General features: G+C 51.5%; 8 protein-coding genes across 8 annotated transcripts; 5 read left to right on the top strand and 3 right to left on the bottom strand.

Annotated features, from left to right (window-relative positions):
- Window positions 1-67: 67 nt before the first annotated feature.
- N7539_002605 (uncharacterized protein) lies at window positions 68-1,713 on the top strand (the record flags this gene model as incomplete). The annotated part of the gene is made up of 3 exons (XM_056932208.1): window positions 68-1,072; window positions 1,134-1,194; window positions 1,259-1,713. The coding sequence occupies 3 exons, from the start codon at window positions 68-70 to the stop codon at window positions 1,711-1,713; spliced, it is 1,521 nt and encodes a 506-aa protein (XP_056792167.1).
- A 1,067-nt stretch (window positions 1,714-2,780) lies between these two features.
- On the bottom strand, window positions 2,781-6,557 carry N7539_002606 (putative cell wall biogenesis protein Mhp1; the record flags this gene model as incomplete). The annotated part of the gene is made up of 2 exons (XM_056932209.1): window positions 2,781-3,433; window positions 3,491-6,557. The coding sequence occupies 2 exons, from the start codon at window positions 6,555-6,557 to the stop codon at window positions 2,781-2,783; spliced, it is 3,720 nt and encodes a 1,239-aa protein (XP_056792168.1).
- A 4,006-nt stretch (window positions 6,558-10,563) lies between these two features.
- On the top strand, window positions 10,564-13,142 carry N7539_002607 (ABC-F family ATP-binding cassette domain-containing protein; the record flags this gene model as incomplete). Its single annotated transcript, XM_056932210.1, has 6 exons — window positions 10,564-10,644; window positions 10,734-10,926; window positions 10,996-11,184; window positions 11,241-11,433; window positions 11,499-11,620; window positions 11,686-13,142. 6 exons carry the CDS (start codon window positions 10,564-10,566, stop codon window positions 13,140-13,142), a joined length of 2,235 nt encoding a protein of 744 aa, XP_056792169.1.
- Window positions 13,143-14,086: 944 nt separating this feature from the next.
- Window positions 14,087-16,421, top strand: N7539_002608 (molybdopterin cofactor biosynthetic protein; the record flags this gene model as incomplete). Its single annotated transcript, XM_056932211.1, has 2 exons — window positions 14,087-15,386; window positions 15,649-16,421. 2 exons carry the CDS (start codon window positions 14,087-14,089, stop codon window positions 16,419-16,421), a joined length of 2,073 nt encoding a protein of 690 aa, XP_056792170.1.
- Window positions 16,422-16,739: 318 nt separating this feature from the next.
- On the bottom strand, window positions 16,740-19,085 carry N7539_002609 (mRNA-binding ribosome synthesis protein NOC2; the record flags this gene model as incomplete). The annotated part of the gene is made up of 1 exon (XM_056932212.1): window positions 16,740-19,085. The coding sequence occupies one exon, from the start codon at window positions 19,083-19,085 to the stop codon at window positions 16,740-16,742; it is 2,346 nt and encodes a 781-aa protein (XP_056792171.1).
- A 249-nt stretch (window positions 19,086-19,334) lies between these two features.
- N7539_002610 (ESCRT-I subunit protein VPS28) lies at window positions 19,335-20,172 on the top strand (the record flags this gene model as incomplete). Its single annotated transcript, XM_056932213.1, has 3 exons — window positions 19,335-19,424; window positions 19,475-19,711; window positions 19,768-20,172. The coding sequence occupies 3 exons, from the start codon at window positions 19,335-19,337 to the stop codon at window positions 20,170-20,172; spliced, it is 732 nt and encodes a 243-aa protein (XP_056792172.1).
- A 515-nt stretch (window positions 20,173-20,687) lies between these two features.
- Window positions 20,688-21,895, top strand: N7539_002611 (S-adenosylmethionine-dependent methyltransferase; the record flags this gene model as incomplete). The annotated part of the gene is made up of 3 exons (XM_056932214.1): window positions 20,688-20,721; window positions 20,802-21,059; window positions 21,114-21,895. 3 exons carry the CDS (start codon window positions 20,688-20,690, stop codon window positions 21,893-21,895), a joined length of 1,074 nt encoding a protein of 357 aa, XP_056792173.1.
- Window positions 21,896-22,742: 847 nt separating this feature from the next.
- Window positions 22,743-23,719, bottom strand: N7539_002612 (dimethylallyltryptophan N-methyltransferase; the record flags this gene model as incomplete). The annotated part of the gene is made up of 3 exons (XM_056932215.1): window positions 22,743-22,783; window positions 22,858-23,588; window positions 23,670-23,719. The coding sequence occupies 3 exons, from the start codon at window positions 23,717-23,719 to the stop codon at window positions 22,743-22,745; spliced, it is 822 nt and encodes a 273-aa protein (XP_056792174.1).
- Between the last annotated feature and the right edge of the window lie 2,289 nt (window positions 23,720-26,008).

Consider the following 26,008-nt stretch of genomic DNA (forward strand, 5'->3'; position numbering starts at 1 on the left):
GAGCCCGGACTTGACCATACGGTATTTCTTTGCTGAGTCGCCCCAGCTGAAAATCGATGCGAGGACCATGAGCGCCTTTGACCGGGTCAGGCGCCTCGTCGGCCTCGAGGGAGGCATTCGTCGCCAGGAACCAAGTCCTGCGACCTCCAGCAGTAGCTCGGCCGTCGAGAGTAGCGGAGATGATCTCCAGTCTCGCGTCCAAGTCTTCGAGTCCCGCGGCCGCAGCCCCGGCGTGATGACTAATCCCACGCGGGCGGGCGCGCGGACGGACTCTCCAAGTCCCACCGGCGTCGAGACAGCCTGCGAGCAACGCCTATCAGCATCTCTGCCGACTGTCCCTCTCACCCTGACTTCCAACCTCGATTGGTCTGGCCACGACAACGATAGAGACGAAACCGAGACTTTCCTTGATGAGGAGCAGTTTGTCGCCGACAACTCCCCAGTTCTGCCTTCACCACAGCACACCCTCAATCATTTCCTCACGGAGGGCTACGAGGTTGACCCTCCCTTGTTTGTTGACGCGGACGCCGCCAACATCGAGGGCTCCGATTCCGCCTCCTCTTCCAAGGCACCCTTTACACGTGGGCACCGCCGTCGTTCCACCCACGTCACTCGTCGTGACCTTGAGAAGTTTCAACAGGAGGTTCTAGGCGTAGAAAACACCGCGACCTGGTACGACGAGGAAAACGGCTCCTCGCGTCCCATCGATCCGTTCGACCCCCAGCTGGAGGCGCTAAATCGTGCCTTCGAAGCTGCCGATATGTCCATGAGCAGCGGTGCCGGTGGACTGCCTGCAGGCAATGTTCCCAATTCGGGCTTGTATGCCAACTATACGGAGAATTCGCCCACGCCCGGCATGGGCAGCATGTCTCGACAGCCCTCGTCCCCTGCCCATCCGCATCCCGGGCCTCAGGTCAATGGCGGTGGACCTGGCGCTGGGGGAATGCCAATGAATGCTGGTCACCAAATGGACCTTCACCATCTTTACGAGATGGTCCTAGAACTCAGCGAGGTGCTCAAAAATAACCGAGAAGTCACAAAGAGCATCGTGTCAAGTGCAGAGGAGATCATGGTACGTCAAACACCGGGCCAGCGCAAGGGTCATGGATAACGAAAGCTCACTTCCTCATTAGAAGCACGGTACCTCGGAGGATGCCAGCACCGCCCTGAGACAGGTGAATGGCGAAATAACCGGTATGAAAAAAATTTGTTCTCCAGCATGCTCTTGGCGCACTCGACTTAACATCTAGTCATGTAGCTGCGCGCATATCGGAGCTCGAACGCGCCTTGGCCAAGGAGAAACGTCTGAACGAAGTTCTGAAGCACGAGCAAGCCGAGAACGTTAAATTGATCGGCGATTACGAGACTAGTGTCGGCCTCATGGTGGAGCAGATCCGCAATTACTGCCAGAACAACAATATGCATTACCTCTACCAAAAACGACACTACAACAACCTTCTTCAGGCCGAACGCGATGCACATCTCGACAGCCGCCTCGACCGAGACTACTGGCACACGCAGACAATGAGATGCGCACAGATGATTCGTACCGCATCTCGTCTACGATCCGAGGAGGAAGAACTCCCCATTCGCATCGTTGCCGGTCTCCAAAACGAAGTTCGCGCTTACCGGAATGCCCTGGGCATGGAGCCAGAGAAGCCAGAACAAGAATACGGCTGGGAGATCCTCAAGGACGTTCCTGGTTTGGAATGAAAGACATACCCCCGATTAAAGCGCGCCATATCTCCATCGGCGCGATGATTGACGCCGTTATGACCTGTACTTTATAATGTTGGTTACCTTCTTATTCTCTTACACCTATACACAAGATAGCGCCCGCAGGTCGGAGTTGGAGAATTGGATGCTTTGCTCACGGTGTGGGTGATGAATACCCAAGATTGCGATCTGCTACCTACTACCTGCTAGGTACCTAGTACCTAGTCTTCCCGTGACTTTCTCGTACTTAACGAATGGTGACCAGAATCCAGCATCTGGTATCGGTTCTGTGATTTAGGTACTGTGAGCAGCCTGGGGGGCTCGTTCATAACCTATTGTGTCAATTCAAAACCTACCTATCACACAAGTAGTCCCTGGAAGTATATATGTCTTGCTCGAGCACTAATGATCCACCCACTACTTCAGCAGCTTAGGTATTGCACACCATTCCTTCAATCCATCATACAGCTGTTCAAATTGCGAGCCGAATTAGTTGTCAAGTGTGATCAATCGTCCTTCTTTCTTCAAGTGAGTCTTGAATTAGAGGCCACCAGAGATCGACAGAGCCAAAAATGATACCAGGCACAACCGTGAAGGGTGCTGTCGTGGATTCTACATTTGTGCAGGAGAATTTGGGGTATGTCAGTGTCTTCTCGAATCTTGGGCTTTGGAGTGACCTATCAGTATTCATTATGAGTCTGGACTGGGTAGTAGAAAGGAAATTATGTGCAAATTGTCAAGAGTTCTGTACCCTTCGACAAAATCTGCGAGTCAAGATTGCCGGAGGCATGAACGGGCCTTCTCACAGGGGAATATCGAATATGCCAGCATAAACATGCCTTGACGTTGAGAAAAATGAAACATCAATGTATAAATACATGATCAAGGCAGTTTGAAAAGCAGGGGTACACGCAAAAGCAACGCTTGTAAGAACAAAAGTCATCTCGAAAGACAAAATAAAAAGTAAAGACACGTGAGACGATAGTATAATGAGTGTTTCATGTCAATCATATACGCCAGCAAGGTTTCGCCAGCAAGTAGCCAGTCGTGACGTCGAATAGGATTTACTGCGTGCTGGCGCCAGTGCCATTCCTCTGCGGTGGCATGCCAGTACTCGTTGAGTTGTCAGACTGTTGAGGCTTGCTGTTTATTTGCGCGGCAATCTGCGACTGTTTGAAACGCTCGAAGGCCTCGGCATCATGATGCCGAGCGGCCCAAAGCTCGTCTACGGTGAGCCCGAGCTTTTCAAAGGTGTCCTCGGCACCCGGACTGTCAAATGGCGATCGCGATCGGTCTTCGTGCAGTTTCTCGAGTTTTTTCCGCAATGCCAAAATATGCGATGCTTCGTCATCAGCCTCGCCTGAGTTAGGTGGGGGGTTCAGGAAATCACGCCGAAGATTTTGCCCGAGTCGATGGACGTGACCCTCTTCGGATGTCATTGCACGAGAGTGCAAAGAAGTCATCGAGCTAGTGCGGGAGAGGTGGATGGCGTATTGATCAGTTTCTTCGTCGTCAATCGCATTCTCATTATCAGCGAGGTAATTGTTCATGACGTCGCTGGCACTTGGGCCGGAAGGACCATCGCTGGAATGTTGCGAGACGTTGTCTGGAGCAGCTGATGCTGGAGCAGGTGGAGGGAGAATACGAGTTTCAGGATATTCGTCCTCGAACCTTTGGATCATTCTCTGAAGCGTAAAGTCCAGGAATTGAAGCCGTCCTGAGAATTGGTTAGTTCTATGAGGGAGAGAAGTAGCGTCGTTCGTAGTGCACTTACTATAATTAGCATCGTTACCCAGCCGATCTTCACGAACAAGGGCAGTCTGAATCCGAGCTCGAATGTTCCGCGCCGATTCTAACAGGTTCTTCGACATGTCTCGAGGTCGCTTCGTGGCAACGCCCCTTGATTTGGGACGCCGGGGAGTTGCAGTACCGCTTGCGGGGGTCGAGGCGTCTCCAAGATTATCGCCACCGTCTTGGTTCAGATTACCGAGACAGACACCCAATGCCTTCACCACACCGGTACCACCAATGACATAGTCCTCATCCGGTGCGGCGTTGACTTCCTCGTCATTAATTTCTTCCAGTCCATTCGCGTGCCCAACAATATGCTGTAAGATTTCCGGCACGGGCACATCTTTGGTCGGAGACATGTTGATCGACTCGGAAAGCTCCTCGGCAATTGCCCCACCCTCAAGATTCCGCAGGGAATAGGCTACGATTTGAGATGCAAGAGCTTTGACCACTTCGTTGCTCTCGGCCGCTGGGACATCAATGTCAACGGCGATGATGGTCTTTGAAACACGGACGGCGGTCATCATTGACGCATAGACGGCACAAGCCTCCTCTTGCACCGCAGGATTTGTGCTCGAGGCCAGTGCAGCAATTTGGGGGTTCTCCATGATGTTCAGGTGGCACAGGCTTGGACATTCAGGGAGGACTTCAGCAAGACCAATAACGTGGTCGGGTGATAGATCAACATCTGCCAAGTGAATCCGCTTCAGAGAGTGCATCTTAGGCAAGAACCGTCTGAATGCCGCTAGCGAGCTTGGCTGTGAAGAGAAAAGCTCCGGGTTATGCGAGACATCCAGGAAGCGGAGGTTGTGCAGTCGTGAAAAACCCTGGAGCAGTGGGCAGATCACCGAAGGGTTCAACGAGCAGTCTGCAAGACTTATCGCGAAGAGGGGCTGATCAGGCTCGATAGCAGATACGATGAGATCGAGGTCATCTTTGATGGGATTCCCACCCAAATCCAAGCCTTCACAATACTCGTCTTTGAGGTAGTCAACCACATGCCTCAAACCTTCGCGGGAAATTCCGTTGTTCGCGAGACCCAAACGTCGTAGCTTCATTGTCGTGGCGGCGGTACATATTTGCTTTACTTGATCTGTTGAAGGCGTGCACTCGCTCAGTAATAGCTCTTCAAGGTGATCGCCACCGAACCTTTTCCCCAGAGCTTCGGTAAACACAGCGCATGCATCAAAGGGTGGTGCGAGGGTCTGTCCCGCGGGGCTGTCGGATGGAGATCTGATCTTGGGAAACGGTATTCCAGACAAATCGATAGCCTTGAGAGATCTAGAAAGGTGGACGAAGAGACTGATGTGGCGCCAACCTTCTCGTCCAATCCTCGGATTGTTCTTGAGCGAGAGCTTCTCGACCACGCCCCACCGCACGTTCTTCACCACGGGTGAGTCTGGTTGTCGAAGCCGGCGGCGTCGATAGCGCATTTGCTCTACTGTTTTGGTAGAGAGAAGCCCTGAAAGAATCGATCTGACCGATTCATCGTTCAACGAGCAATTCTCCAAGATCAATTTGCGGACAGGCACAACAGCGAGCCAGTCGCTAAATGTCGCTATGTCTTGAATGGTCATAGGGAAGTTGCTCAGGTCCAATGCAGCCACTGTACCAGGAGATTCGGCCAAGGTTGAAGATGGGGACGAGATCTCATCAACAATTCTTTTCAAGACTGGCGTTTCACGGAGCTGGCAACAACGGCGGTAAATCCGCACTGGGTCGGTTGTTGGATGACTCTGTGTCTTTGATCGTGAAAGACCGCCAACTGATGGTCGGAGGTCGTCCTCCTCATCCTGGCCATCAAGCTGCAGAGGAATTGTTCCGTTGGCGACAGCTTGCCTGCGCTTCCGCTCCTTACGTTCTTTTCGCTCCTCCTCGGACCGTTTTTTCTTCTCTTGCTTCCGCGTAGTGTCTTTGACCTCTCCATTGGACGGTGCGTTGGCAACGACGCCGGCATTTAACGACTCCGAAAGCGTGGGCGCCAAACTCAAAGTCTCTGAGTCGAGGGTGGTTGGCGGGCTCACCGAAGGCAACGCTTCTTTATCGGCGACCTGTTTAGGGCTCTTCGGCGTGGCAGATGCCCCGTGATTGTTCACCCTGTCTTCCGACTTCTTCGCTTTCTGCCGGTTAGATTCGGGCAAGGACTGTCGCAGCTGATTTGTTGGAGGTGCATCCTCATCCGAGTCTCTGTGTGAAATACCCGCAATTTCCACATCGACGCAAAACGCTACCCGGTTCAGCTTTCCTTGTTTGAGATCTGTCACCTTGCACCGGTCTCGTCCGGGGTCAATATTCATGACACGACGAGGGCAAACGGCACTGTTGGCAGGGAGCTTTGGAAGTCCTCCCTGGTTTGACGAAAACTTGCGCAGCGCATTGTGAATGAAAGATGTGCCTTTCGGTGACGTGGAGCTCGGGGTAGTTGTCTCCTCCTTCTTTTCGGTCTCGCGATCTTTGGGAAAATAGGCTGCGCCGAACGGGTTATGTGCATCGAGGGGAGATGTTGCTTTGGGGCTCGCGGGACTTCCCTTGAAGCTCGATTGCGATGGAGGCGTCGAACCAGACGAAAACTTTGAGCTCAGACTAGATATCCAGGAGTTTCTCCGTCCAATCGGCTTGGGGCTACTCTTTGACACAGTCGGGGATTGGCTCGAGGTTGGCAGCTTAGGCGCCTCTGTCGGCTTGTCGACTTTCTCAATCTTCTCTTCCGATTTCGTATCATCGACGACCTTTGGAAAAGCGCGCGACTCTTTTGAAGAAGGCGGTTCCACGGGCGCACCATTCGATTGAGAGGTTCGAGGAGATATCGATGTTGCGGACGTCTCAGCAGCAGATCTGTCGCTTGTCGTTGATGTAGCGGACTTGGTGCGCGACAGATGGTCTAAAGGGATAACACAGTGAGTCTTTTTTGTCCGATGTACTATGCGCCGGCCTCTCGCCGCTGGCGAGTGTTCCGCGGGAGACACCAGGGTGAGTGCGAACGACACCAGCCACTGACCTTTCTGTGAGTGATGAAGCCAGCTCACATCCACCGTCTGAACGCCGTCCATCTTGTGATTCAAGATTTCCTCTCGTTACAATTCTGCTCACGCACACACCACGGTGGGAGGGGAAGGCTGGCGGGAATGGAGCCTCTGTCCTGGTTGACCAGTTGTGCGACTGAGTGGCGCAGGATCGAGGTCGAATGACAGGAGAGGCCTAGAACGGATGACGCATCATTTGGCTGATCCCCGCTTCGTGTTTGGATCTATGCAGTCTGGGTGCTTGATGTGACGGTCGGCGAGTCCTAATGCTGACTTCGATGGGTGCTTTGTTTAGTCAACGGGCTGCCGGGCAGACTTGGACTGGCTGATTATGTTTCAGTCACAGTCTGGGGATGTCGCAACCAAGCCAAATTGTTCAGTGCTGCTAGTGGTACTATCGCAGTGGCTGTGGGGCACACACCATCCGTGAAACGAGTAGCGCCCAGTGGCCGTTTTCTGGCAGACCGGCTACGCTGGTCTTGGGCAAGAGAAGAGACTAGATTCGAGGGTGTGGTATATAATGTGGCATGCTGTGCGAGGATCTGAGTCCAGCACCTGGATTGGTAAGGGGTCGATTGACTGGATTAAGGGGGGTTGGTGAAGAGAGACGCTTAGGAAACCCTCACAAAGTGGCGCGAGGAAGCGACCGGAAGAGGGGGTGGATATGATGAGAATAAGGTAGTCCCGAAGGTCAGCACCTGAACGGAGGAACATCCCCATATCGATGATGGTGACATAATGCCCGCTTCCAGATTAGGTTGGTCCGCTCGTGCAGTGCAGTCGATGCTTAGCCGGTCACCGTTATCGGTCCATTCCATTACTATGATTGCTAGGGACGAGGCTGACCATCCCCTTTCAAGGGCTGTTGTCTCTTTCTTCCCCTTGGAAGATGGTTATGTTGATATGAAACTATTGCAGCCCTGCCGTATATGAGCTCTGTGTAGCTGCTCTGCGTTCTTTCTTCACTCCACATTTGACCTCGCCGTGACCGGCTCACCGGGGCTCGTCCTTTGCTTTTGCAATATGCCTTGCCCAGTCATTTACGCTGAAAATCCAATTCTCGTAACCTTCTTTCGACTTAGCGTCAAACGCAAAATGTGACCCACCCTGGGCACGTGAGGGGTACTGCTTTACACACGCAGGATATCCGTCGATTTGGACTAATCAAGTATACAGTCTTCTTCCCGCTTACGGCACGTTCACAATGGCAATGTCCGTGAGCCACCAACCTACCGAGGCCTACTAAGCCTAGTGCCTACCTGCGTCGAAGATAGACATGCAGTATTGAGCCTCAATTCGATGAGTTTCCACGTCGCTTAGCGCTCAACTTTGTCCTGCTCCGAAAAAGCGGTGGCGTGCCTGATACTCATTCCTCTTGTGGGCATACTTTTTAGCCGATCGATCATTTTGATTCTTGGGCTCCCATCTTCACATTCCGATGTGGAGGAGCTTTCCCGGAGACGTTGGTTGGAACTCCGGCTCGAGTGGCGGAAACGGCCCCGGCGGGCAAGCAAGTGCCCGACAGAACTGACTCAACTGAGTACCTTCGTTGCTGAATGTGTTGACAACTTGACATGGTCGGGTAGTAAGTAGTTCGCCATATGCTGTAGTTACAGGCGAAGCCCTCTCCTCCACAGCTAGGGCTGTCTTGGTCGCCTCTTAGGCTCTTACTCGGGCGATGGGCAGACAGTCGGTTTTTCTCTTGCTATGCATGCGTAAAGCTTGCCTATCACTTAATGCAGATCAGAGGCCGGATTGTGGAAGCGGTTGGGTTGCGTGAGGTAGTAAAAGTCAGAAGCCAAGCCTTCCGTGTTCAAAGGGTCATGAGAGGTCATTGAGCGAAAGACTTTTTCAATGTGGGGATATTGCGCCAGTGCCTAGTCACTGGAGAGGTTTTTTCTGTGGCAATGTTAATGCTCAGAGCATCTGTGTGTTGGCTTAATATATACCACTGCCACCGATGTAGTAGTAGCGATTATCGAGGTCCTTTGAATCGGGCGCTGATCGGGCATGGTGCTCTTGACCAAGGGTATATATTTTGATAAACATCCCAACATATCATCCGAAGCTTCAGTAGTACAATGGTTAGTATACACGCCTTCCAAGTGTGTGATCGGGGTTCGATTCCCCGCTGATGCAACGTTATCTCTTCTTTTTTCTGTTTTTGTTTTTGTTTTTGTTTTTGAGCAGGTCCTTGCAGACCGCCGTATTTCCGGGACATACGCCGCTGCAGCCACTCAGCAGAGGAGCTAAGTCCTGCAGCGAGCAATCTCAACCAGTACGCAGTGACGCACTACGCACTGTACGTAGAGCCATCAAGGTTGAGAGCTCTCAAATCAGCCCCGAACAAACTACAGCTAGCCCTAACATTCATACTTGGACCCATATCGGCTGCCCATGGTTTGAGCGTGGGATGATTAGAATCATAGAATGCCCTTTCGTATCTTTCCCAATACCTACTCGTTGTGACCATAGGTAGTCAGCCATCTAATATAACCACAATGGTATAACTTCTGATTAAGAAATGAGACTCGTTGAAATACGGCCGTGTACAGGGACCAAGTGCGTACTACATAGTCATACTGCGCGGTGCGTCCGTAGTACGGTTACACCGATAGGGTAAAATTGAAGCAAAGCAAAAAGAAACGTTAATGTTGCATCAGCGGGGAATCGAACCCCGATCACACACTTGGAAGGCGTGTATACTAACCATTGTACTACTGAAGCTTCGGATGCTATGTTGGGATGTTTATCAAAATATATACCCTTAGTCAAGAGCACCATGCCCGATCAGCGCCCTATCGATTCAAAAGTTGAAAGTACGACAAATGATTTAGACTATGGCTCTCTGCGCATATCTGACGACTTGATGACCTGGGAATTGACAATACATATTCACAATGAGTGGAGAGTCCGGTTGAAATGATATGAGCCGGAGATGAATGACAATCACCTATCTTGCTGATTGTTCCTGAAGTTGAGAGGTTGAAGCACCGGCGGGCAAGCACATCCATTATACGTTCAAATATATCACTGTAGTAGTGTACCTGTCGCTCGGTTGAGCGTCACTCGACCGGCTATCACCTCGGCAGCTAACTATTCAATCCATTCAAATAGAAGACTCGAAACTCATGGAACATTGCCCAGGACCTACCTAGTAGCCGACCAGCCGATAGTTTGATTATCGGCCACCCAGGTACTAGGCATCATGACCTGGCCTCCCCATTCGACTACATGTAATGTTACACACGAAGTCAATGCACATTATAGGTTTGTCCACGGTCAGTTTACGGGCTGCACAAAGTTCACAAACAAAAGGTGTGGACTCGGACGAAAGTGATCTCATCGCGCCTAGTCGATGAGTTGATATCGTCGGAATCATTGCTAGAAAGCTGCTTAATATCTGACCACTCGATCAAAGCTCAAGACGTAGGGACTGGGCACTCGCGAAATCCTAGCAGTGGCAGTGCGCAGCAACGTGTAAACCAACACTGTAGGAGCGTAGGAGCCTAGGAGGTAGTCTACGTGTATTAACAGGAGCTGCTCATCACGTAGAGTTTTCCGATCTGAGTCAACCGTTCCAAGTAGGAAGGCCGCAAAAGACTCTACTTGACGAGTCATTCAAAGGCTGCTAAAGTTTCCGATTACACGGCCACTTGTAACGCTCGGGCTCGGACAGCATCGATTCCAACCGCTCGCACTGACATGGCGTCAACTGGCCCCAGGCCCGTTACGCTAGGCCCGATCGGGAGCCCGCAACGCAGGGAGTGAACATCCCCCGCCACGCACGTCTGCACTGGAAGGAATTATTCACGTACAGGCAGAGTTACCAAATATGGGTTGACTATGGAAGGCTTCAAAAACAGTGGGTCCGTGGTGGCGGAACCTTCTACCTTATACCAAGTGACGAGGTCGCTCTTCTCAGATCTTTAAATTGACCTGCTTTCTATCCCACGCGCCCTCTTCGGTGCGAAGTACATATGCGCGAACACGAATTCGAATTATACTCCGCACCAGACGAAAGCATTCGTATATGATGACATCGGCACCCACAATACTTGCGACGTGCAAACAGACGCGATTTCATCTTCTTGATGAAAATCCGTCGAATGAGGTACACACTTGAGCACACTTGGCAGGGCGCAAAATCCTAGAATCAGAGCTGTATCGTGGCTGACTTGACCGTCATCTGGCCATCCAAAGGTTGACGTAGAGGGTCTCTTTATCACCATCGCCTCGAATGTGCCCGAGAGTGCAGATGATCCCGCCAAAGCCAAAGCCAAGGCAAAGTCGAAGAGCAAGACAACAGGAAAAGAGCTCATATCAGACGCGCATCTGCGTCTGAAAGGCGGCATCCACTATGGCCTACTGGGCCGTAATGGAACGGGAAAGTCAAGTAGGGATTCATGAGGACATGCGAAGAGCATGAAGATCAGAGCTGACCATGACGCTTGTGAATTGACAGCACTATTGAGGGCAATGGCAGACAAGCTCATTCCCGGCATTCCACACGTGAGCCGGATTGCAATCCTCCAGCAAACCGGAGTGGACGATGAGTCCGGAGGCTATGGAAAGCTACGGTTGGACAAGACTGTTCTGGATGCCGTGTTGAGTAGCGACGAGTCAAAGAATGAGATCACGCGCACAGCCGAGGGTAATCACCTTGCCCAGTAATGTCGTCACCCCGGCCACATTGCTAATGAAGCATAGTCCTTTCCAAAAGCTTTGATAGCGAGGACCCGCTAGCACCAGTCAAAGCGATTCGTCAGGTCCAGCACCAGCAGGCAGAAAGGGATCTATTCCTTGCCAACAAGAACGCCAACCTGAAAAGTGGCGCAAGAGGATTTCAGGCCAGAAAAGACTTGAAAGTAGCCGAAGAAAAATTGGATACGGCACGCGAGCGGTATGAGACTGCGTATATGGGATGCACTGATACAGACCTTTCCGGTCAAGAACATTGCTGACCAGTATCGACCATTTAACAAGACTAGCACAGGATGCCGAGACAATTGATGCCGAGACCGTCCAAGAGGACACACAGGCTGCAGCCGAGGCAATGCAGAATCTACAGTCACAGCTTGAAGATGCAAGTATTACGCCATCAAAAGCGAAGAGCCTACATAGCCACTAACATATCAATAGATCAATATGGTAGAGATGGAAAAAGAAGCTCGCAAAATCCTGATCGGTCTTGGATTCAAAGAAGAGAACCTCACTAAGAAGGTTTCCACCCTCTCAGGTGGATGGCGCATGCGATGCATGCTCGCCAGCGTGTTGATTCAAACGCCAGATATCATGATCCTGGACGAACCGACCAACTACCTGGACCTGCTCGGGGTGATCTGGCTTGAAAAGTATCTTCAAGAGCTACGCGAGAGGTCCGAGACGACAGTGCTTCTGGTTTCGCACGATCGTGACTTTATCAACGCCGTCTGCGAGGAGATTGTGATCGTACGAGAACAGAAACTCACATATTTCCGAGGTAATCTAGCCGCCTACGAGCAAGACTTCGAAGAGCAAAAATTGCGCTGGGGTCGCATGAAGGAGGCACAAGAGCGACAGGTTGCCCATATGGAAGCGAGCATTCGTGAGAATTTGAAAATAGGGAAAAAGACCAACGACGACAACAAGCTTCGACAAGCCAAGTCTCGGCAAAAGAAAGTGGATGATCGAATGGGCCTGCAGGTCAATGCCAACGGTCACCGGTTCAAGCTCAATCGTGACCTTGTTGGATACCACCTGACCAGCCGTGCGGAAATCGATGTGCCCCAAGATGAAAAGGGGGCAGTCATGGCGATTCCCGAGGTCACCGAACTGCGATTTCCGGGGCCCCTGGTCTCTCTCGAAGGGGTCACCTTCAAATATCGTGGGAATGATCGAGTCATTCTCGATGACATCAACCTCGTAGTCCATATTGGAGATCGAGTGGGCATCATGGGCTTGAATGGATGTGGCAAAACCACGTTGGTTCGCATCCTGAATGGTCAAATGTCTCCCTCTCGAGGAAAAGTCACCACCCACCCTCGACTGAAAGTGGGACACTATGGACAGCACTCGGTCGAAGAGTTACAGGAGAAAGGCCGCGATGAGCCCAGTCTCACAGCGCTGGGACTCATGATGGCCGAGACAGAAGGGAGCCTGAACGAAGGTGCTGTTCGCGGCCTACTCTCATCCATGGGCCTGGCCGGTCGCATCGCCTCCGACGTTCCTGTGGCCAAATTGTCCGGTGGTCAACTTGTACGGCTGGCGCTGGCACGCATCGTTTGGAGCTGTCCACAGTTGTTGATTTTGGATGAAATCACCACGCACCTGGATTTCCATACAGTCACGGCGCTGGCTACAGCTCTGTCCTCGTTCAACGGAGCCATCATCCTGGTTTCCCACGACCGATTCCTCACACGTTCGGTCATCGAGGGGAAACGTGACACCGAACACAAGCTCGACGAGGAATTCGAGGGACTCGAAGAGGAGGAGGACTCCCCCGAAACGAATCCCCGTCGCCGATCCGTGTACGTGCTGAAGGCGGGCAAATTGAGCGAGCAGGCCAATGGTGTGGAGCAGTTTGAGAAGAGCTTGGTCAAGCGTGTGCAGAAACTGCTTACTACTCGCTGACTTTCTCAGGTCCCGACGGGACTCTTCGTTAACTCTGTTGTCAACCTTTGTCAATCTCGGATGCGGAAACAGGTTTACACAATAGTAACGCTCCAGGCACTCGCACACTCCTGTGGGTCTCAGGTCCACTCCATTATCATTCTCGTGACTTCTACCAGTAGAAGTCGTAGTAGTTGGCAGTTTGTTCACTTCATGAGTTCATAAAATCCCTGTCATGTCTGTTTAGCTGCTCTCAGTTATGGGGAGTATGTACAGACAGTGCTCTTGGTTGTGTAGCATAGCACAGCGTTATCATAATGTCGTCTCTGCCATTGCCCCATGTAATTCTCTCAAGTTATTGAAGATGAGGGGGTCCTTCTCCGCCCTCGAGTCCGCGGAGATCCCCGTCGTTGAGCGGTGGAAAGAGTGGGAAAAAGAGTGGAAGAGTCACCGCCCCGCAGGGTCCATGCGGCGCGGGATTGACTGATAAGCTTCGTCGATTGTTCATGATTCAGCATGACCAGCGCCTTACTTCATCCTGCGCCCTCGCATCATTTCCATCGCACAATGGCGGACTTTGGCTCATAAACCCACGGATCTCAGAGCAAGCTCGCTGTCTGTCTCGATTGTTCTGAAGCTGTCAAGATTCATTCTTCAGCAAGCCATACTTGCTTTTTGTTCTCGGGCATCTTGCCTCGGCACTTGGTTCATCAAGACCCGGTTCAAAACTTCAGAACAGGGCCGATTTTGGTGATTGTTTCTCTCCCAGAGTATCTCCTATTGACCGAGATACTCTGTCCAGATTCTATCCTTATCTCGGCGCTGCAGGGTGTAGAAGACCCTACTTTATATTGTCTTGGAGGAAGCAACTGCGGCCGCGCAAAAGTCACTGTGGGTCTTTGCAATTGCCCTGTCTCACCATGAGCAATTGTCCTCGCGTGAACAAATAAACGAAAATCACAACCATGCTGTCAAAAAGAATCCTCTCCCTGCCAAAAGGCAGGCTTCCTGCGGCCTGCTCGGCGCGGCAACACAGCACCCGCACGACAAGTGCTTCAACGGCGGCAGACCCCGCGCTCTCCCACCTTCCTCCGTCTCACCCGCACCCCATAGCCACCTCCTCGTCCTCTCCACGACTTGCAGAGCTCAAGTCCGCCAAACCATTCTCTGAATTCCTGACAGATACCTTCAACCGGCAACATGACTATTTGCGCATCAGCGTCACCGAACGCTGCAACCTGCGATGTCTATATTGCATGCCCGAAGAAGGAATCGACCTGTCACCTACCAACCGCCTCCTTACCTCTCCAGAGATTGTATATCTATCGTCGCTGTTCGTCTCACAGGGTGTGACCAAAATTCGCCTGACGGGAGGCGAGCCGACCGTCCGCAAGGATATCGTGCCGTTGATGCAGGACATCGGGAAGCTACGACGGAATGGTCTACGAGAGCTATGCTTGACCACGAACGGGATCTCGCTTCATCGAAAACTGGACGCGATGACGGAAGCGGGATTGACCGGAGTCAATCTAAGCCTTGACACACTCGATCCCTTCCAATTCCAGATCATGACCCGCCGCAAGGGATTCGATGCGGTAATGAAGAGTATTGACCGCATCCTGGAGATGAACAAACTAGGCGCGGGGATCAAGTTGAAGATCAACTGTGTCGTGATGCGAGGGATGAACGATCGCGAGATTGCCTCTTTTGTCGAACTCGGTCGCGAGAAACCGGTCGAGGTACGGTTCATCGAGTATATGCCATTTGATGGAAACAAGTGGAATAAAGGCAAAATGTTCTCCTACCAGGAAATGCTGGCGGTGATCCGGGAGAAATACCCGACTTTGGAAAAAGTTCAAGACCACAAGAACGACACAAGCAAAACCTATCAAGTTCCGGGCTTTGAGGGACGAGTGGGATTTATCACGAGCATGACCCATAACTTCTGCGGCTCTTGCAATCGCTTGCGGATCACCAGCGATGGGAATCTGAAAGTGTGTCTTTTCGGCAATGCCGAAGTGTCATTGCGGGACATTATTCGCAAAGAGAATGATGGCTTACCCATTGATGAGATTGCTGCCAGGGAGCTACGACTGATGGAAACCGTCCAGGCGGCTGCTCGTCTGAGTGATGAGGGTGACTTGGTGCCCGGGCGTGAAAGAGAACTCCTCGATATCGTCGGCATGGCAGTCAAACGTAAGAAGGCCAAGCATGCTGGGATGGGCACCCTGGAGAATATGAAGAATCGACCTATGATCTTAATCGGTGGGTAGGCCCCGGCGGTTCCCTCTCTTTTCTGCACAGCTCTTCTCTCATACAGGAATCATTTCCATCATCTCTTCTATATACCCGTGGCAAACTTGGAAACACAGCGCACTCGCTGGTTGTGGAAATGACATTTGATGCACACAGAATGCCATATGATATGTATCTATTGAATCAGTGTCTGGATCTTGAACAAAGCATTCCGAGTCTGGTTTCTGTCTCTTGCGTCTCGTTTTCTATACCCTGCTAATCAGCGACATAGATCGTAAGTCGACACTACAAGACGTAGGGAGCTCCAGTCGAGAACCATGGCCAACCACACACCCCTCACCTTGGTCGAAGATACCGTCGTACATACTGCCAATGAACCGAATATTTCCACAGATGCGCTACTACACGACCAGCAAAGCACCATCCACATCAACCGCTCAATCTACCAAGATGAAGACCAAGACCAAACCCAACCGAACCACCCACGCTCTCCCCACCGACTCTGATCCCGACCTGCCCCATCTCACCCCATCCCAAACAGTCCACATGACTCAAATCACCCTCAAACCCGAGACCGAACGCATCGCCACAGCCGCCTGCACCGTCGCCTTCTCCAACGCTCGGCCCTGGACCATTCTGCGTCAAGGCCAAGGCACCCACAAAGGCGACGTCTTTAGCGTCGCCCGCATAGCAGGCATCATGGCTGCGAAAAAGACCCCCGACCTGGTGCCGCTGTGTCACCCTGGACTTGGCATCACGGGGGTGGAAGTTAGCGTCGAGTTGGAGGGTCCTGTGGAAAAGGGCGGTGCAGAAGACGAGGGTTGCCAGCATGGATGTATGCGGATTTTGGCCACGGTGAGTTGTTTTGGAAGGACAGGGGTAGAAATGGAGGCTATGACGGCTGCGATGGGGGCTGCATTGACGGTGTATGATATGTTGAAGGCGGTCGATAAGGGGATGGTGATTGAGGGGGTGAGGTTAATGGAGAAAATTGGAGGGAAGAGCGGGCATTGGAGGAGAAAAGATGATGTGAATGAAACATAAGACGTGAACGAGTTGTAGATCCTTGGAGAGAGTTGAAGACCGTCTGAACAATACAGTCATATACCTACTTGTTAGTAACGTCTGGTCTCAGGTTCCAAGGTGAGAGCGCTTTCACTCAAGCAGTCGTCAATTGCATTGGCGCTGACCTAAGTGAAAAATTTACGTGCTTGTGAAACGGCATACATTCGAGAGCATCTGGGATCTCATATTCGATTAATGACATTGCATTTGAAAGCCAACTGAACGCCGAGGTTCTTTTTATCCGCATGTGTATAGAACAGGTGATATATATCATGAGACCGCAAAACGCGAGGAGATTTACTCCTCTTCCATTTCAACCTCATCTTCATCTTCCTCCTCCGACTCTTCCTCCTCCTCGATCTCGTCCTCGCTCTCCATCTCTTCCTCATCGCCACTGGCATCGCTGCCGTCATCACTGCCGAAGTCCTCCATCAGTTCGTCCTCGTCGCGCTTCTTGTCTTCGGCGCGACGCTTCTCTTCTTCCCGACGGCTTTCCTCAACGATGGCGGCCCGTTCCTCGCGAAGCTTCCGCTGTGTCTTGACAAAGGCACCCAGAGGCGTGGTCTCCCAGTCGACGTCCTTGAGGAAGTTCTCCACCTCAGTCCGGTTGCGTGGCGTGTATGAAACATTCAGCCGGCGCTCCTCGATCCATCGAGCATTCGCCTCAACCTTTTGGACGAGAAGAAGAATCATCTGGTTGATCTTGGCGTTCTTGTTGCCGCCACTGCGGGCAGAAACCTGCTTCAGCCAGCGCTTCAAGGCAACGACGACGGGCACGGAAAGCTCGGGGAATGCAATGTGCTTGCACCAAAGAACGAAAAATTCGGACAAGAGCTCGGCAACCTGCTCACCGACACCATCCTGGTAGGTACGGGACCGCAGGTAGGATTTAGGTGCGCGAATGGCGGTGTCGAAATCAAGCGGCTTCAAAGTGCTGGACTTGGGAGCCTTGCGCATCTCGGCAGAGGTGAGCACCTCAATGAGACCAGGGGCGAGGGGAATGTATGTGCCGGTGGCACGAGAGATACGCAGCAGAGCGCGAGCCATTTGGAAGCGGAGGGGGAAATACTGAGCGGTAGGAATGAGACGCATCGCGCCAAGGGTGATCTGCACGACAGGATAGATGAGAGGTCGCAGGGCGGACTGTTTGCCAGCCTGGGCTTCGACAAGACCATCACAATGCTGTGAGAGCACTCGCGACCAGAAGTCGAGAGAGTGCACGTATTGCCAATTGTAAATCGTCTTATACGACTCCTTCGACGTGTTTGTGATGCTGCTACGCAGATGCATGGCCAGTTGTCTGATGAAGCTGAACCCAGTAGTGTAGGCAACATTCTGGTCGATACCCCAAATCTCGGCCGCCGAGTTCTTCATCAAGTTAACACCAGCCAATGTGTGCACAGTCGTGTTGCGACTGCCCTTGACCACACCTTCGTAGGTGGCTTTGAGCACCGTCTCCCTGATACCAGGATCACCGAGAACCATCAGGCGACGAAGGAGAAGGAAAGCAGTGATTCGGGTGGCATCGGCTGTGGAAACATCGGCCCAGATCCCAACGACGGTCTTGATTAAAGTTTTGAGAACTTTGCGGAACTGCAGCAGGTATGGAAGCATAGGCTCCATGGCCGACAAGGTCAACTTCAGCGTTGAAGCATCAGATAGGTTGATTAGGAGCTGATGGACGGAAGCGGTATAGGACTTGATCAATGGCGTGAGAGTCTTGAATTTCTTAGAGTCCAGCGAAACACGGATTTTGCCTGAAGCAGTCTCCTTGACGGGAAGGTGGTGAGCCAGGACCTTGGGAACAACGTTCAGCGCCGTCACCAAAACCTGGTGATAGACATTGGGATCCGAAATGGTGTACTTCTGCTCTGGAGCTTCAGCATCGTTCACAGAGGCAGCGGCACGGAATGCAAGAACTGTCTGACGCATAGCGCGGATCGAGTGTTGCTCTTCCATCAAGCTCTGCCACTTCTTTACCATAAGAATGGTCAGGGTATTCTGAATGACCTCCGCCTCCCCCTCTTGTTCTTCGTCATCCTTCTTGGACTTCTTCTTCTTCTTTTTCGCAGGGCCCTCTTCATCTGCAGGCTCTCCCTCGCTCAGATCGTCGACTTCAGACAAATCACCTTGGGCGCCAAAGTCGAGTAGCTCTGAATCGTTCTGCTGGAGATATTTGTAGAATTCAGGGTCCTTCTCCTTAAGCGCCGCCAATTGGTCCTTGTGCGCATCGAAGTCGTCGGCATCGCTTGAAGCTTCTGCATTGTCATTATCGTCGTCACTGGCAGCGCTGCCGTCGCTAGCATCGGCTGCATTCTCCTGGGTGGTGGTGCGCTTGCGCTTTCCAATCTTGGGTGTCACGTCTTTGCTGGACTTCTTCTTGCTCTCGGCTGAATCGGCAATATCGAACCCGCCAGCAAAGAAATCATCGACGTTCATCTCCGCGAAAGCGTTCTCTTTCTTGACCTCCTCAGGATCAGGCTGATCCTCCTCTTCGGCATCTCGGCGGCTGGCGCTCTGAGCCTTGCGTTTCTCATTGAGCTGATGACGCTGCTTCATCTTAGCCGTAGACTTTCGTCGCTCGATAACATCCTTGAGATGCTTCTTCTCGAACTTCTTGGTCGCCTTCTTTGCGCCGGCCATTTTTGTCAGATTTCGCTGCAAAAACTCTGGGCTGGCTTGCTTTCCGATATTAACGGACGCTAAGGAAAAAAAATTTGGCCGGGGAAATTATCGTCGATTCCGCCTTCCTGACCGCCTCTGCAGCTGCCGATAAGGACGAAGCTCCGCGTCACCTACTCCCCGGCTTCGATAACCGGATCAGTTTCGTTGATCATTTCCATCAGAGGATTCGATAATTGACGAGTCGCTCTTCTGGGTCAAATCTCAACGATGTACTCACAACGACCCTTATCGTATGCGCCCACGCCTTACAGCTACACTCCAAATCCGGCACGATTAGCCACAATCAATCTCGATGAGGTACGCTCCCGATAACCTCTACGTAGGCTCCCCGCTAACGCAAGTCGCAGGAAGTGAAACTCGTGTCAAGCTCAGGAGAGCGCGAACTCTACGAATCTCTTGCCGAGATATACAGCATAATTATCACACTCGATGGTCTCGAAAAAGCATTTATCAAGGACGTTGTCACCGAGGCCGAGTACACGGAGACGTGCACGAGGCTATTGAAACAATACAAGTCTAGTCTGGGTGATGAAACGGTGTCACGAGAATTTGTGGACTTGGAGACATTTAAGAGGACGTGGGGAGTAAGTGGTCATCCGTATCTCGGTACATTGATGGAACGTCAACTGAACATTTGTAGTTGGAATGCCCTCGCGCTACCGAACGACTTCGAATTGGCCTACCCGCGACGGTCGAACAGGCCTCACACAGTGTACCGCAAGCGAGTGGAGCAGTCTCTGGAGGCTCTGGTGGTGGTACCTCAGGCAGTCTGATCTTGGCAGCAACTGAGAATTTCATCACCTTCCTTGATGCCTTGAAGTTGAACATGTTCTCCAAAGATGCTCTGCACCCTCTTCTCTCTGAAGTTATCCAGTCGGTCAATAAAGTTACCGATGGGGAATTTGAAAACCGTGGGAAAATCATTCAATGGTTGATTGCGCTCAACCAGATGCGAGCTACAGAGGAGCTTAACGAAGAGCAGGCACGAGAGTTGGCTTTTGATATCGAGCAAGCTTACCAAGGATTCAAAGCGACGCTGAATTGATCAGCTTCTACACTTGAAGGGCGCACAAGCTTGGTTATGACTCCCCTGTCAAAAGAACATTCCATTTGAGTCGTGCCAGCGAACACTTGATGTTTGAAGAAGCTGCACATTTAATGCGGCAAATTGGTTACTTCTCACAGAGTCTATCGCACCTGAATGCAATCCTCTATGTGATACAACGTCGCCAAGAGCAGTCTGATGCTCTGACGGACTTGTATAGCCTGAGGCTCTCATCAGTTCCCGATCGCGTGGGTTCGGTTCCTGTGTGCCTAATTTACAAGGCTTCGCAGCCTCGGCGCGATCCGTGGACTGGGACCCAGTCTATACTCTATTGGGACACATTGAATTTTATCTTTTATTTTTCCGTGTGGGCGGCGTGGATGTGGCGGGCCTTTGCGAGAACAGGCTCCGCAGATAAAATCCCCCCCGATCGCGCAAAGTGTTCGACGTGCCAGGCAGGCTTCCTGTCCGTCCACGTTGACTGAGTTTGAGTGCCCTCACAGTCCTCGCACACCATGATTGTTCCGGTGGGTGACGAACCAATTCACGGTAAGTTGTATCCAACTCGTATCTATCTTATCCGACCCGCTTAGACCGAGGGACTGATAAGCGATCGGTGTTCGGCGCAGTGTTGGATTTGCCCCAGATTTACCAAAAGCCTTCTGGGACCGATCTTCTCAAGACTCTTGCATTGCTCACACTGCAACCGCGGACTTTCGGAACCAGTGCAGAGGCTGTCAAGGGACCCTCAGTCCAGCCTGCGGGAGTGACAAGATATCTCACACAGATTGTCTCTAGCTCACTGTCATGGCTGGAGACCGATGAGTTGCGCGAGGCCGTGTGGGATGCAGCCGGAGCTCGCCTGAGTGAGCGGTCTGGTCGTGCAGGTATGAAATAGAGACGACGCCCTTTTCTGGTCCATTTGCACGCTCCGCTTATAGTTGATCGATCTCTGATTGACAATCTCCTGAATTTGCCCACAGCTATGCCAGCCATGTCGCGCATTTTCAGTATCCCGACTGCAACCGGCGAGGATTTGACACTCACTTTACACGAACCATCGCTCACGGAGGACAATCTCGGCATGAAAACATGGGTCTCTTCCTATCTGCTCTCTCGTCGACTCCACAGCCTTTACACCACCCCCCCATCATTGGTGTCCTCTGAGCTTGCAGAGCCATCGAGCAAGACACGTACCAAGGCTCTGGAATTGGGTTCTGGAACGGGACTGGTGGGCTTGTCTTTTGCTGCACTGATGGGCGAGTCAGCTGTGGTGCACCTAACCGATCTCCCTGAAATTGTGCCGAATCTGGCTCACAATGTCGCTTTGAATGTTGAGCTTCTCAGTTCAGCCAAGGCCGACGTGACGACCGGATTGCTTGACTGGTCCGTGAAGCCCGACCCCCTTCCCGCCGCCGACGAGCGTTACGATGTCATCCTCGCAGCCGATCCGTTGTACTCTCCCAAGCACCCGAAATGGCTTGTAGATACGATCGAATCATGGTTGAGCAAGCGGCTCGAGGCCCGCGTTGTGGCCGAAATGCCTCTGCGCGATGCCTACCTTCCACAGGTGCAAGAGTTCCGCCAGCGAATGACCGACATGGGTCTGACAGTCGTGGATGAGGGCGAGGAGGTTGGATATGATGATTGGGAAAGCTCCGAGGGCGATGCACTTGCAGTCAAGTGTTGGTGGTCGGTCTGGGGCTGGAGCGAGCGAGTTTGATAGAACACCGCCGTGCGGTTTGCTGCCACCTCTCGGTAGCATGACATTACGAATAGACGATACACGATAGAACAGCTCGAGCATATATGAAGAATAGAATTCTCCTTTGGCCTACTGCGGACACTCTGTGCCACGTGATAGCTCTGCAAGATTCGAGAATCTACGTGGCAGTGAATTTCAGCCTGTTCGCACTGCCGCCGGAGGCGACTCGCCTACTGGATCAGAATGAACATCAACAAAGTCTAAGGTACCTTAGACTCTCAATGCATTTCTGATCTGGTTGACGCGATTGACAACCTGTTCACGACTACTTCCCCGTACTGAGCACAATGGTGCACCCGGCTTGAAACGTGCAGTTATGTCAACGAAATTGCAGCGTTTGTCCTGCCCCAATGGCGTTGACATAAGTGGTGATATAAGGCCCCGATCCAGCCTCATACGTGACTGTAATCCACGTCAAAACGTGAGTTGTCTCTCGTAAATTACACTACGATTTGCAGCTACGATAGCCACATTGAAAAACACGATTGGCCCTACCTGAGAAATGAATACGTCAATGGTCATCTGAATTAGTCTCAGAGTTTCACAACAAAGAGCCAGAGCACGCAACTACCTTCGGTATCGCGAACCACCCACAATACGCGAGCGGGCCATAGAAATCGCTCGTGGAAAACCCTGGATATATAGACAGACTATCCAATACAGACGACGATAAGTTGGTGCACCATAAGTCAGACTTGTTTAATGAAGTACTCTTCATCTACGATGGAAGTGGTTGTCCACCAAGTAGAGAGCTTTGAGCTGACAGATGCCCAAATAAAGTGGTAACACCAAGAGCAGTTCAGCTCTAACTCCCCAGATCACTTGCAGGCTTAAGCAGATAGAACGCTGTAAAGGTCAGCGGAATGAACACAGGATTAGATGATAGAGCAAAATGGTATTTATGTCAAGGGTGGTCTTACCAAGATCGCATTTCGGGTCAGCCCAGGAATTGATGGCAACGACGCCAGCTTTGTCGAAGAGTTCTTTGCGCTCACTAGCATCATACTTATGGCTGTAGGCGAATCGAATCTTTTCCCCTTTCTTCACAGTGATATGATCTAAAGAAGCACCCAGTTGTATATCACGATCCCGCAGAGTGTACGAAGCCTTATGTCGACCCATAACTGGATTGTACTCGCTGAGATAGTACCAATCCTCGGATTTGAAAACGTCCATGATGTGACATTCAAAATTGCTGCTGGCGGCTTGAACAATGGTGCTAGCGTACTGCAATCCTGCCAGTGTAAAAGGCACTACTCCATCCGCGGTGTATGCTCGTGAAACTTTTGTCGGAAGCTTGCAAGAGTCGATGCTGATCAAGATCGAGCTCTGTATGTCCGTTGAGCATGTTGCTTCCGCCATGCTACGGATGAAGTTGGCTGCATTCTCGCAGGAAAAGTTGCCCATTGGTGACCCAAGAAAGAGAGCGCAATGCGGTCGACCGAGCTGTTCAGCATCACTTTTCATCCAGGCAAGTCCATCCTCAAAGGTGCCGTGCAAAGCAGCACCATGGACGTATTTCCATCGCTCAATGGGTAATGTGCGGAGTGTCGACTCCAACTCTGCACGGCTGAGATCGTGAGCGTCGTATGTGACATTCTTCTTTTGCGCTTCGAGGACATCCAAGAGAATATTGATCTTGTCCAGGCTTCTAGATAGATGATGACACACTCGGTTGGGTCAATGTTGGTCTGCTCTAGAGTTGCAGGTTGATGATCAAGATCACTCTTACCCACTACCCAGATCCACAATGGTGCTGTTATTAGCAATAGCGTCAGCCATGCTCGAAGCTTGCTCTCGAAGGATCTGAAGCTCCTCGTGACGGAGGTAGTAATCGGGCGCATGGGAGTAACTATTCCAGTGTTAAAGCCCCTCCGTGCCAGATATGATCAAGATAGGAAGGGCTCGCGGGTCTTTTTGCATTCATTCCATCCATGACTGCATCATAGATGGAATCTTCAACCTTGGTGGCCCGAATATCAATGATGATAGGGAGCTGCATTGCAATTCAGAAGGCCGTGGAAAAGCCGAGGGATGGGCAATATTGGGCGAGGCTTTGGAGAAATCGATGACTCTCAAAGAAGCTGACTGTGCCAAAAGTCATCTCTTACCGGTGAAGAGACCATTACATGCTTCGTAGGCCGCATCCATGGCCGTTTAGCCTTTACTTCAGCTTACTCAGAATCATGGCAAAGTCGGCCTGCAAATTCTTCAATTCTCAACCGTTTCTGTTTTGTATTTGCTAGGTGATAGCTGATCTTGCCACTGCAATGACCTGAAGCACGAGGAATCTTATTGTTGAACTGACTTCAGCCCCACCATATACTTGGGAAAGGAGTGGTGGACAATTCAAGCAGCTGGCATTCATCATTTGATATCACATTATAGTACTACGGTACTACCTACTAGTAGGTGCGTCGGTACCTAGGTACTGTACGTAGATACCTACTAGTTACGGTGCTACCTGTCCAGTGTCCTCACAGGCTCACACAACATTACGTAGAGCATATGTGCCTCTTTCATCAGTTTTAGTAGAAGCAGTCTTGACCCGCATTAGGCATCCAGGCTGGCAGTGCATTGGCATGTCTTGCGTTGGGAGATGCGGATTCGAAAAACCAACGATTCTTCAAGAATGATCGGTCCAGAACGCTATCATCTGCTAGGGTTGACTGTATCAACTTCCATTTTCAGATGGATTGTGGGGGCTTTCAAGCTTCAAGAGACCAGACGCAAGAAAGGCGGCAAAAAGAGTTGAGAAGAAATGGTGTAGCCAAAGCTTGCAAGAAACAACAGGAGAAAAGATCATCTTTCATCACCTGACCATGCTGGTCCTGTACACCACCCGAACATCCACTCTGGGGGACGGAATCTCCATCAAGCTTTCTTAGGACTCGGGTTTGTTTCGGATCAAGTCTCCACATCGTCCTCCAACGACGGATTTCAACATATACAGTCAAATCCCCATATAAATGGACGGCGACGAAGTTATCTACCGTCGATACCCATACTACTTCCTTGAGAATATCTAGAGCACGGAATGGACACTCACGTGGTGCGCCACCATGCTCCCAACATCAGCCACTCAGGCAGAAAGCCAGGGCTCGAGACGCGAAGCACAAGATATCAGCGTGACTGTGATGTGACTGCTTTAGTACCAGTCAGCGGGATATACTGTCTTCCATTGGCGGCGGAGTTGTCATGAATTTTCAGTCTCTTCGCAAAATCCGAGGTGAGGCCACTCGATGAGGTCCACCAAGAAAGCAGCCATATCAGAAGCTCCATTCAGCCCTCTGCAGCGCATCGGCCAAGACGTCCATTACTTCCAACCCCAAACGAAAACGCCAGAGATTGACAGCGCTTCCCGAGGTCCTGCCTTGATCCCACTCTGCACTTGGCTGGGAGTTGTTGCTACGAACCGAAGAATCCTGAAAAACATCTCAGTTATCGACTTTTGTTTCCGGATCCTGCGATTCTGCTCATCACAGCGAGGACCCTGGAATACATGTTCTACCATTTGGCATTCTTCAAGCGCGCTAGGCAACCGCGCGTGAGATCATTCGAGAGGTCGTCCAGTCTAGCGCTGACGAAGACGCACGAAGACGTATGCTTCTGCACATGTTCTCCCAAGGCGGGTGTAACACTGCCATCCAGCTAGCCCTATTTTTGCAGGTGGACCGGAATCATCCACCGGTAGAGCTTGGCAGATATCTCAATGGGGTCATATTTGAATGCTGCCCGGAGGATGACTCTTTCTGGCAAACATATAAGGCCGCTGCATTATCATTGCCTTCGTCTAAGAGTGGCTCAAACAGTAGGGAGGAGACTGCTTTACTCGACCGTCGGAGCTTTTACTGGACTGCAAAAGACGGGATATATGAGCTCGGTCTGGGTCCCCCGAGCCTTGAGATTAGGAGAAGTATGAGAACAAACCAACGCTATATCACAGTAGTGGTAGTATGCTCCTGTTAAATGAAAGTCACCCAGGCATTCGTTCAAAGTGTGGATACACTGGGTCAGCGGGTAGTTAGTGAGTGGCGAGTGCATCACTGCATACCCACAGCAGTCATTGGC

The sequence above is a fragment of the Penicillium diatomitis genome (genome assembly GCF_028827545.1).
Source record: "Penicillium diatomitis strain IBT 30728 chromosome Unknown utg000003l_segment0_segment0, whole genome shotgun sequence".
NCBI lineage: Eukaryota > Fungi > Ascomycota > Eurotiomycetes > Eurotiales > Aspergillaceae > Penicillium > Penicillium diatomitis.